Source organism: Terrapene carolina, unplaced genomic scaffold, assembly GCF_002925995.2.
Source record: "Terrapene carolina triunguis isolate 2854851 unplaced genomic scaffold, T_m_triunguis-2.0 Scaffold23, whole genome shotgun sequence".
Lineage (NCBI taxonomy): Eukaryota > Metazoa > Chordata > Testudines > Emydidae > Terrapene > Terrapene triunguis.
In genome coordinates this window covers 5,584,660-5,596,855 of record NW_020664374.1, presented here as the reverse complement: position 1 = coordinate 5,596,855, position 12,196 = coordinate 5,584,660, and the positions used below count along the sequence as shown (strand labels likewise).

At 38.5% G+C, this 12,196-nt stretch overlaps 1 protein-coding gene across 1 annotated transcript in view; it reads right to left on the bottom strand.

Moving 5' to 3' along the window:
* Positions 1-684: 684 nt before the first annotated feature.
* The window catches only part of LOC112113613 (Xg glycoprotein (Xg blood group)), a 38,152-nt gene continuing 26,640 nt past the window's right edge, over positions 685-12,196 (bottom strand). Inside the window, exons 2-8 of the mRNA XM_029910913.1 lie at positions 11,050-11,091; positions 10,615-10,665; positions 8,863-8,928; positions 4,681-4,737; positions 2,759-2,797; positions 2,287-2,406; positions 685-701 (exon numbers count right to left, since the gene is read on the bottom strand). Coding sequence (XP_029766773.1) covers positions 685-701; positions 2,287-2,406; positions 2,759-2,797; positions 4,681-4,737; positions 8,863-8,928; positions 10,615-10,665; positions 11,050-11,091 — 392 coding nt within the window. The remainder of the gene's footprint in view (positions 702-2,286; positions 2,407-2,758; positions 2,798-4,680; positions 4,738-8,862; positions 8,929-10,614; positions 10,666-11,049; positions 11,092-12,196) is intronic.

Below are 12,196 nucleotides of genomic sequence, written 5' to 3'. Positions count from 1 at the left end.
CACTGACTCTAATGGATTCTGGAACTAGCCCTTTCTATATTAAGAAATTTCATAGAAAAGAAGCAGGGTTCAAGCAAGATTTGCAGAACTTAAGTGGAGCTAAACACATTTCCTTAAAAATCAATGTGTGCCCCTCATATATGGTTTGGGGCTTCCTTTCTATCGGTGGTTTTGCAGTACACAGTACATCTCCCTTGTCATTTTTTGAAAAATGAAGGATGAAAATGCTTTTTTCAACTATAGATTTTTCTATTCAGTAGAATTCAGATGTAAAGTATAAAATAAAGGAAAGTAAAATCTTTAAACTTTTTTCAAAACTTCAAGTATTTGCCTCAAACTTTATAAAAAATACAAATATACAAGAGAACATCAATACAACACCTAGGCGGAAGTTCCTTTTTTCTCATCACCTAAAGTATTAAAAAATATAGGCATAGAAAAAACACTTAATAGTCTGTGAACCCAATGCTCAGACACAAACCTTTAACCTTAGAAAAATATTATAGCACATAATTGAGGAATTATCACAGAGTTAGCATCTGAACCAAAATATACATTCATATGTATAATATGCATCAGATTGTACTATGTTACCCATTCATACTTAAGTACATCTTAACAATAAGTAGTCTGGTGTTGTGCAGAAAATATTCATTATCACTGGGCAGTTCCTCTCTTGCCAGCTTACACAGTTGTCCCACCTAAAATGGAAGATTGTAAAGAAAATTTTAATATTCTGGTATGGATGCTTATTCAGATCTATACATCTCTATCCTTTACTACAGCTCCTCCCTGCCCCTACGGAAGGACAGATAACCTTTGTCCTCTCTCACTGCTCCTGCTGTGGGCTCTATAGGATCTCCGATGGCAGAGGCTGCTCAGGGGATGCACTGATGCTATAATCCTACCCCTCTTTTGGGTCTGCCATGCCCTCCTATATAGGCCCCCCCCTTTGCTGCAGGGAAAGTTGTAGCTGCCTTGTACCACTGCAACTTCCACTCCCACCCACCATCACACTTTCTGACACTGAGGACCTAGGAATTTTATCATTTCAATGGTTTACTTCAAATTTGTGGAAAGAGTAGGCATGCTAACTGTTAACAAATATCCCTTGCAAACCTAGAAAACAATGCTAAGATTGGGATTTTCAAAAACAAAATCTGCTCTCACGGAGGTCAATAGTAAAACTCCCATTGACTTCAATGGAAGCCAAGTTAGGCCAGCTGTAAGCACCTTTGAAAATCCCACCTAAATATTTAATTCATTATTACATTTGTAGTTCTTATCGGGCAGCATCTGACTGACTGACCATCACATCCATGAATTTTCAACCTTAATTTCAATTTCATTAAGTTTGTGTCTGGGAATAAAAATATTTTAAATATAAGTTCATATTCAGGACCCTGCACTCTTCAGGGCAGAGATAGTGTCTTCCACTCTGGGAAGCACATAGCATATTGGTTGTGCAATTGCAATACAAAAACTAAAGATCAGGGCCGGCTCCAGGCACCAGGCACCCAAGCTGGTGCTTGGGGCGGCACCTGGAGGGGGGTGGCGGCGCGGCGCTCCGGCCGCCGGGGAGAGCGGGGCCACAGCAGGGCTCGCCGCCCTCCCCCCGGCGCTCTGGCTGCCCTCCCCCCGGCCGCCGGGGGGAGAGCGGCGAGCCCCTGCCGGGGCTCGCCGCCCTGCACTCTGGCCGCTGGGGGGGAGAGCCGAGCCCCAGTCGGGGCTCGCCGCCCTCCTCCCAGGGCTCCGGCCACCCTCCCCCCCGACGCCCTGCCCCCGGCCGCCGGGGGGAGAGCGGCGCCCCCCCGGGGGCGCGCCCCCCCCCGGGGGGGGCGCGGCCCCCCCCCCCCCCCGGGGGGGGGGGGGGGGTGGCCGGAGGCTTTTTCGCCTGGGGCGGGGAAAAAGCCAGAGCCGGCCCTGCTAAAGATGAACAATGAAGCTGCAATTACTACTCAAAACATTATAGGTCTTGCAACTATTTGAGTGGAGTAAATTGAATTCTTTAAACCAGGTGCACTATATTTTATTATCCAAACTCAGAGACTGAAACAGATATATATAGGTCACTTATTCCCTCCATGTCCATCCACCTACATACACTACACACATTTTCAGCTAATGTTTTCTGTGGTACAAAAACAACAGCACCAAAGTATATAACGTGCAAAAAGAATGTACAAGATGGTTTTAATTTATATTACAAGAAATAAGAAAGTGCTGTTTCAATCAGGATCTGTCACAGTTCCAAAAAGAGAACAAAAAAGCTAGTGTAATTCTTACCATTAGCTTTAAAACAGAGTTGCTTCTTCTTGTAAGCTGTGTAACCAGCTACTGTTCCAACAACTAACAGCACAAGCACAGAAATCACAGGTGACGTAACTCCAGCAATTACTCCAGAATCTATTGGAAGAAAAAACGTATTTTCTTCAGAAGCAACAAAAAAGCATCCTTATTATAGAGTACATAAAGTGGACACTGACCCATAATAGCAAATCATTGCAAACACAATTTGATATGAGAAAGGGTTCATACAACTTTTGAATTTCATTTGCAGCATGAAATAAAACATTTTTAAAAATATATATAAGGACCAGAAACCATAATATTACTACAGACAAGAAAATAGTGACTTATTTATTTCACAATAGTGAAAACTACACATATGTTTTATGTGGGTTTTAAAACTCTTTTGGTTCAGCTAAGACTGTCCTAAATATACTATAAGATAATATGTATATATGTGTTTACTGACCAGTGTTTCCACCATGATTGACATTACTCTCCTTTTCTCCTGGAAAAGAGGAAATAACTTCATTGTTGGAAGAAACCTTTTGGAGAAAAGTCACAGCTAACACACAGCAAAACAACAACAAATCCCATGCAGAGACAGCCTGCAAAATGATATTTGGTTAGAACTGGGGAATGGGAGTAAGGAAATGTGGGTTCTAATCCTGACTTCAACCTTAACTTTTTGGAGGCACATTGTGTCACTTCTCTGTCTTAATTTCCTCAGAATGATAATACTAATCACCCCCACCCAATAAAATGGGGCTGAAACTGCTTACCCACCTTCATAAAAAATGTAGTAAATTTCAAATAAAAGACAGCTGCCAGCATGGGGAGTAAGACAGGGGAGTAGCCAGAGCACTGCAACACTCTGGCTAGTCTCCACTGACAGACAACCACCCGGGGAGCCATTGGCTAACTCACTATCGGTCCAATGCTTCCACCTTTACACACTCTGAATAGCCCCTTAATCTGTAAGTAGTCCCACTGAATTCAACCAGACTATGGGCCCAATCCTGCAAGGTGCAGAAGACCCTTTCCAACCCAGCAAAGCACGTAAGCACAGGGTGGATAAAAATCAATGATTTAAAAAAAAAATTAAAAAATCGGATTTTTTTTATTCAAATGGAATTTTTGATAAAATGTTTTTGAGGAAAAAACCTATCTAAAGATAGTTTTAATTAAGATACGTTATAGCTCAAAGGTATCTCATCATGGAATAGGGATTATAAATTCTAATTCTATAGTATGAGACAATATATTCATGTAATGTTTAAGAAAAGTTTTGTAAATGAGTTCCAATAGTTCATGGATTAGGGACCCAATCTTATCGGTTCCACAGGCTTCTGTATAGATTATTTAGGTTAATCTTTCTATCTACTCAATGGCACTCAGTGCTCATTCTAGAAGCTTAGAGATGCTTAGTTTTGCAGTTCTCAAACTGTGGATTTGTGTCTCCAGAGGTAACATGCTTGTTAACAGCAAAAATGTTTTTAAATAAATAAATAATATATGGCAGTGAGAAATAATAGACCTCAACTCTATTTTCCCTCTGCAAATTTGTGTACACAGAGTCAATCCCTTACCTCTCTCTAAAAGTGCAAAGTTTCAAAAAGTTCAATGAATAGAAGATTGTTGGGGGTGGAATAGAGCTGGACAAGGAGAAGAAGTCTGGAGATAAATGTGAGAAGCGAGGGACATACACTTGTTTTGTTAAAATATTATATGTTTGTGGTTGAAGAAAAAAATCCAGAATACTTAACATTGTTGTTTTAGTTAAATAAAACAATTTAAATGTCTATCTGGTGATGTTCTCCTCCTAATACAACATGGCAAGAAAATCCTCCAAATATTAATGATTAACCTGTTGCATTGGAGATACTTCACTTCCCAATGACTTCATAAATATTTGCTTCAATTACCTTCAGTAAATTAAATAACCAATCATTCATTTTCTGATATAGCTGTAAAACTAATCTGAAAAGTTTTCAAAATAAATCACCTGTTTAAAAATGTATAGTGTGTACCTTCTAAAAATGTAACCTACATCTATCTCTGAGTTGTGAAGAATATGTATTAGGATTATAACAACCAACAAGAATGCACTTTTATGTAGAAAACCATGATTAAATCGAGTCTTCCTGACTAATGATTTAAATCAAATCCACCCTGCTTAAGCATGTTCTTAAAGTGATTTATCTCTTCAGGACTGACCACTCGACATCTTTTAGCACTATTTGTGGAGCAAGAGATTGCTCAATATGTGTAAGAGTAGGAGAATCTGGCCCTATACCAGCTACATGCAAGTCTAAAGCAAAAACAGGCAGCTATGGGATATGACTATATGAGAGAGGTTGTGAAATATTCAACAGAATTGGCATACAGTACCTGCGGGCCTTGGGGGTAGAGGTTTCCCATCATTGAGATCTAAGTCACTGAAGCGGTCTGTAAAATTAGCGTGTTATTCATTATTCAAACTTATCTGAAATTTCAGCTTTTCCCCCTCCCTTCCACTACCATGACCTGCTTATTCTTGGTGTCCTAGGAGAGGATCATTCCCCCAGGATCCTTAAGTGGAGGCAGACCCTTTTGGGCATAGAGCCCACTTTCTGTCTTTCACCTCAAGGTCAACCATTAGAATCTATTTGAAGGCTAGAATTCCAGTCATGTCAATAGAAAATTTTTGGTTCCTATCCATTCCCAGGATAGGTGCAGCTAAATTTGTCAACAGGAGTGGAAGGGAAAACAAGATGATTATCAACATGATTTTAGGTCCAATATCTTGTAAATTGTTCAGGCTAGATATACTTTGTTGGACAGACACTAAGACCCAGTAACCTTTTTCAAAAAGTGGACCTGGAACGTTGAACAAACAAACAAGCAAACAAGCACATAGCAAACCAAAAGTTCCCTACAGTGGTTAATAAATAAGTGCCCCATCAGAGTATTGTGATTAATGTATCAAACTTCTGGGAAGCTGCAAAGAACGAGCGCAATAAAATCCTGCAAGCATAAGCAAAATCTAGCTAGGAAGCTTTATAGACTAAGATTAAGCAAAAAAGGAAGCTCTGTGAAATTAGATACGGACTTGTAGTTACTATGCACTGCAACCGGATACTTCTTTAGGCTGACTCAAAATTTGAGTCTAGCAAATTGACCACAATTAGGACAACTAGCCACATAAAGAAAAGATGAGCTGGGCACAGATGCACAGTTCATAAGATCAAAACAACCGCAAAATACCACACTAAGACATTTGGCCACCTTAATTGGTTGACCTGCTTTGGAACACAGCCAAAAAATAATGTATAAAGAGGTGCAAAGGCGCAGGTATCTGTCTGTGTGTGTATTGACCTAAAAGAGATCTCTCTTTGATCAGGCTCACACACACACCCTGAACCGAAGGGACATGTGCTTCACCGACTATCTGTGCCTGGCCAGTGCGGAGAGCGGTCGACTGAAGGGTAACGTATTCTCGGGAAAATGCAGGGTAAGGTTTTGAAGCAAAGAAGTCTGGTTGCGCTTGGCCTGGTTAATCTTAAGTCTGTATCGATACTATAGTTTAATTATACTAGTATATTGTTTAGAAGTAAAAGTAAGTTGGGTAATAGTAGTAGTAAATCGCTTAGGAATAGTAGTAGTAAATAGTTACTCAATATATAATAACTGTATAGGTTCTGGTGCCTTGCTGGGAACGGGCACACCACGGGTAGAGCTAGTAGTTGATAAGTGATAGTAGCTTTGCATGTCACTGTGCCTGTCTTCAGTATAACCTGCCATTTATATTAATCCTAATTCAGTGCTGGTCTTTAATTATTCTCTTCTTATTCTGTCTATGTTGCTTTTATAGTCGTAAATCATTAAAAGCCTTCTTTGAGGAATAATTAGTTGTTTTAATTTCTCTTTTGCGGACACTACTCAACCTCATTACATCTGTGTTGGGTGGTGGGAAGTAGTGATCACCCAGGGTACAATAAGGGCCCTGATTCATGTCTCCCCCTTCCATAATCTCCACAAGTATACCATCCATAAATAAATGAATAAAAATCTGAATCAATATAAATAAAAATCTGACCTAAATAATTTTTGGTTCTAACATTCTTAGGAGAAAATATTCTTAACAGAATTGCTATACCTTCCTGGTTGCGGGTGAGCAGGTAGATATGGCTGAGGTTTTGGGTGGTCGTCTATTGATAATAAATATTGTTAGAAGGAAGGAAGGCCACAGTTTCAAAAGTGCATACAAAAGTAAACAAGAAGTGTAAAACTTCGGGATTTTTATAGTCCATTGCTGATTTTTCCTCTAATAGATTCAGAAAAGGTCCTCCTCGTTAGTTAAAACAGTCGCAAGAAGGCCCAAACATCCTGAGCCTGATTTTCTTGGCACCAGAGAATTCCTGCTGACTACAAAATGTTAGTCAAAAAATTTCAATCTTCAGTGAAAATAAGAAAAAAAACCCACCACAATTTTTGAGAAAAATATTTTGCGTTTTTTAGCCAGCTCCACTATTATGAACATATCAGATACTGACATCAGGGAAGGATTGTGGGATATTATGGGTATCATGCAGGAACCAGAGACCAAAATGTGGATGGAAAATTGGCTGAAGGAACCAAAAGTAAAGAAAAATAATAAACTGTATTGGATTGAATTGGGTATTCTATTTATCTAAAAGAGATATTAAGGCAACACATTAATTAAATTAACCAATAATAATAATAATTTGAAGGAGCTTCAAACACCAGTATGAGCAAAAAATAATAATAAAGAAGGGCCTAAAATGATTAAATAAAATAAGTATGGGGGGGACGGGACAAAACTAGATTCAATTTTGAAAAATATAGACTAACATCTGAGGAAACAGGTATCAAATGGAAGAAAGAAACCTGGAAATGCTAAAAGATGTAGGGATGAGAGAGGATAGTATATCATGCCTGGTTTTGAAATGTGTGTTATACGACAGTAAAACAAGCCATTGCAATTTTTTGGCCTACAAATGCAAAGGCATAGTATAACAGAACCGGGAACTAATAATCCCTCCGTACAGCCCTGATTCAACAACATGTTTAAGCACGTGTGTAATTATAAGCATGAGACTAGTCCCCATTTATTTGGGACTACTCTTATGCTTGAAGTTACAAATGTGCTTAAGTACCTTGCTGAACTGGGACCTATGAGATCACAGCTGGATTAACTGCACACAGCTCCAGGCTCCTCACTTCTAGGAAGACGTAAACAAACTGAATACAGCTACAGATATAACAAGAGGAATTAAGGGGCTGATTTATGAGAAAAGAATAAGAGTTTGGCTAAGAGATGACTAAATGGGCAAATATTTATAAACATGTAAAGATATGGACTAATATTTTAAAATGTGCCTATGATTTACAATCCTAAATCCTGTTTTCAAAAGCAATTAGGTGCTTAGGAGTCTAAACACCTGTATCACTTTAGAAAATGGGACCTTAGGTACTTCTGATAATTTCACCCATGGTTATTTGTGTTTTCAATCTCTAATTTCTAGTAGTCTAACCATCTTAAATATGATGCTGGGGGAATTATTTTCTGAAATGTGAAAGCATGATAAAAAGCAGTCTAACATACTACAAAACTTTTAGGGAATACCACCACCAGGGGCATCTCTTAAATAAAGGTCTTTATCTAAAAGAAGACAAAGAAGAGAGTAAACAGAAGGCACTTTGGAGAAGGAGTGAAATGTTAGTTTTAAATAGGAAATGTAAAGCAATTGTTTAAGAAGAGTGGAAATATGTTGGGGCAGGTCATCTGCAAGTGCTTTAGCAACTCACAGAAGATGACTCAGTATTTTGAGAATTTTACCTCCACTGCATTACATGGAAAGAAGGATTATTGCTCACATCATTCTCCAATGCCTTGCTAGCAAAATTTCAAGACAGCTCTGTGTGCTGGGGATATATGGATGAGCTGCATTTCAGTTTACAGTTCCAAAGTTTTCTTCACAACCATGAAGGCTCAAAGCATTGTATCTTTTAAAATAAAAGTTTAGATTCCAGACTAGCCATTCAATCTCCAAAATATTTCTCATCAAGCATGACGATGGAGAAAGTAACAGTGACGAAGAATAAGGGGAAAGAACATTTTTTAAAAGCTGTGGTGTTTTAGTTAGGAACAAAAAGGTGAGACATACTGGGACACATGTTTTAAATAGTTAATTTTAAATTAATTTTAACTCAAAGTAATTCACAAATTTACGTGAAGATTCTTATAAAATTTTGTCTTTACCCAGAATTTATGAGCTGTAAATTTGGGACGCTACACCAAATTCTGTATAAAACAACGAAGAGGTTGAATCTGTGCTGTAAATAAAAAACTCAGTGAAATGTGGTGTCCAGACCAGCATATCTATAATAGATACACAAGCTATATTTTATATGTCGAAAAATAAATTTTAAAATCAGAAATAAACATATTGATCCCAGAAGCATCTAATAAAAATAAATATTTTCATTATCATAGCACAATGTCCAACAAAAAATGCAAACCAAAATTAACCAGATGCAGCAACCAATGAACAAAAATATTCTTACCACCATCATTGCCATAGCTTCCCGGCTGCGGCTTGTGAGGAGGACGTGGGTGAGGTTTTGGATGATCATCTATTAGCAATAAAGATTTCAAGATTTTAATAACCTTTACCTTTTGGTCAAACACTGGACACCTTTGTTCTCAGCCCAGGAGCACATTTTTAGAATGTTTGAGCAAAAACTGTTCAGCTACTTTGAGTAGGAATATAGTGCTTGTGTGTGTGTGGGGGAGGGCACATTTAATCAGAGGACAGAGTCCCCAAGTAGCTCATATGCCTTTCTGGGATCTGGTGAACATCAGTTTTGCTTTGGACAAGTTGTAAAGATTTTAAAACATGGTTCATGCCTGTGCATTGTTTTTTGTTATACTAATGATCTGCCAACATTCCATTGGTGCTGCACATGTGTGCACGCGAGTTGAGTGGAATTTTCCATTCAGTAGACAATCTCTCAACTTCTATTGCAGTTACACATGCACAGAAATGTTGAGTGGAATTTCATTTAGAGTGTGCAGATGTGTGTGAAATATGATCTTTGAGGGTGAGTATGGAATGAGGCGGAGCTCTAAAAGGACAGTGACTCCTTCTGAATAATATGTAGAGATACATAAGGAGGGGCTCCTTAATCTAGAAGAACCCCACCCCTTTCACTAAAGATGTAGTGTAATGAAGCAGGGAAAGTGGGAGAGTACATCTATCTAGATTTTTATGAGTAAATGAGGCAGCGGTCCTGCTCCATGCACTATATATTATTTGTTCAGTGTATGGTGTAAGAGACAGAGGTAAGAAAGGACTTTTGGCCTCATGCAATGTGGGGGCTGGGGCACTGCAATGTATAAAACATGAAGCCATGCACTGCATAGTGACAGTACAAATATTTAACAACTGCCACATACATAGAACAATGTCCAACTTGTGCACTGAATGAGACAGGATTCCTGAGGGGGAAAAAACTGTGATTGTGTAGTGAAAGACTCTACCATAATGCATAGTCACAAGGGAGCTAAATTAAGATTGCATGGCAACCTTATCCATTTCCTGATTCCTGAATGCTTCATTTTAGAACTTTAATTTTCTTTCAGTGTAGTATGTGGAATATCATAATCAAATAAAAAGTATTTTTAAACGGAGAGAATGAGAAAAAAAGATTTACCCTTTTAAAATTAGTTTGTCACATCCAATCTCCTCCAGAGTTTATGGCTTTAAAACTTTCTAGTCCTCCTTTACCATTCACAGCTCATTTCTGTTCATTGGCATAGCCTGTTGTAGAACTATTAAAAGCCACGCTAACAATGAATGCCAGAAGAGGGGGTCCATCAAATTTTAAAAAGTCCCACGCATATAAGACTTTAGTCTCCAACATTTTTTAAAAGTCATTTGTTGTGGACTTGTCTTTTCCCCTGCACAAATGTTTAGTAAGGCAAATACAAAAGCTACAGTTGTCTATTTGTATGTTCCTTTGGGATTTCAGGGCAAGTAAGAGATTACCAAAAATTATCAGCCAATACAATTTCAGTGTTGTCCAGTCACTGTCTAAAGCCATATTATACTCATTAAGGGACTCTTATTATTTGGTAAATGTCCAAGAGAGTTCCTTTAATACTTTTTTTTAACCTATACAGTACTTGATGCTTAGACAGTTATCGCACAACCTTGATCTCAGATGCTGCACATGGCACACATCACGATGAATCTGGTAGAAACTACAAATGTGAGATCATTGTCATGAACCATTAGCCAATTTAAATTTATTACTCACCAAACACTGGCCTTTTGGTAGCCGGTGGAGGCTTCTTGGTAATTGTTTCCTCTATGAGACACAGTGAGACCATAAAATCAATACAAACTGAAACACTTTTCAATACATCAAAGGGAGGCATCTGTAAATCTTGATAAATATTCTAGATAAAGAAAACTTAAGCATCACTGAGACCACAAATTAAGTGCTAAGGTCTTATGGCCAAGATTCTTTTAAAATAGAACCTGAATATAAGCAAATTTTTAGAAGTAGTCTGATTATCAAAAGTGCTATATCCAGCATTTCCCATTGACTTTTATGCATTTCCTTTAAATTAAATTAGTTATGTTGTGGTCCAGTTTTCATAAAATGGAAAATGTATTAAAGATGTAGCAATAATATTAAACACAATAGAGCAAATAAAACCCCTTTTTTTTTTTTTTCAGTGTTACTTACCTGGATGATCAAGAGCATCCGATAAATCAAAATCACCTTGACCTACGAAAAGAAACCACACATTAATGTCTGTGTGTAGGAACATTTTATACCTATTTCAGTTAGTGTGGTGTTCATTTTTATGGGTGTGAATCACCGCCAGAGCTCTGCTGGCAAGGCATAGGATGCAGGCACCTAGTGGTGGAAAGTCCAATAAAGGGGTGCATGCCAGAGGAAGCTGTTCATGAGCCCTGCTCTGCCAGGGGCGCCTTTGTGTGATCACACAAACCAGCCCATTCAATTCAAAAGGGAAACTCACTCCAATAGAACAGGAAGGATTTGGCCCATAATCAAAATGTAAAAATTCCTTTGAAGAGCATGCTTTGGCAAGTACAGCAGCCAGAAACCCATGGTGTGTCCAAAGAAACAGAAACAAGATTTTGCACAGTACTTTCAAACTGTTTGCTCAGAGTGGCACTCTGTCTCCCCCCAGTGGTGGCTAGGCCAGCTAATGATTGATGAGCCTGCTTGGTTAAATGAGATGTGTCTTTTTGCTCCTGGAGTAGAGGCTCATGCATTAAGCTCCAGAGGTCCCAGGTTTGATCGCCCCGGCCAACAACCCTGGGTGAATCGGTGTCACCAGTGGCATGTTATACCACAACCAGGAAAAGTGATTTTAATAAATTCATTAGTGTTTTAACAGCTCAACTTTACAGATCTGGTTAAAAGTTTTACTGACACACCTGCCTTAAAATCACTTGTAAATTAAATCTGCACAGTTTAACTTCTTCCTCTGACATATGGCAGCATTTACAACTGTCAAAGTGTCTTTGTTATCTACACCCATTTGCTCTCCACTGCACCCTGAAACATCTGAAAGAAAAACAACATCTTCCTGCTCTGTTTTAGGTGTTAGTGATGTCATTAATTGTTACAAGAGAAAAAACACCATCCTGACATGAGGACTTGGCAGGAAAATAAAGCTGGGAAAGATTTAAAATATTGTATCCTAACAGCTTGTAACTGAGTCTACTGATCTGTTACTGATTTGGGATTTCCTTTTTGTTGTTGTGGTTGGCATTTTTTGCTTTAACTGAAAAGCTTTTGTAGATCACCTCTTTATGAAATAAGCAGCCATTGACTTTCATGCAGAATGCAGCACTATTTG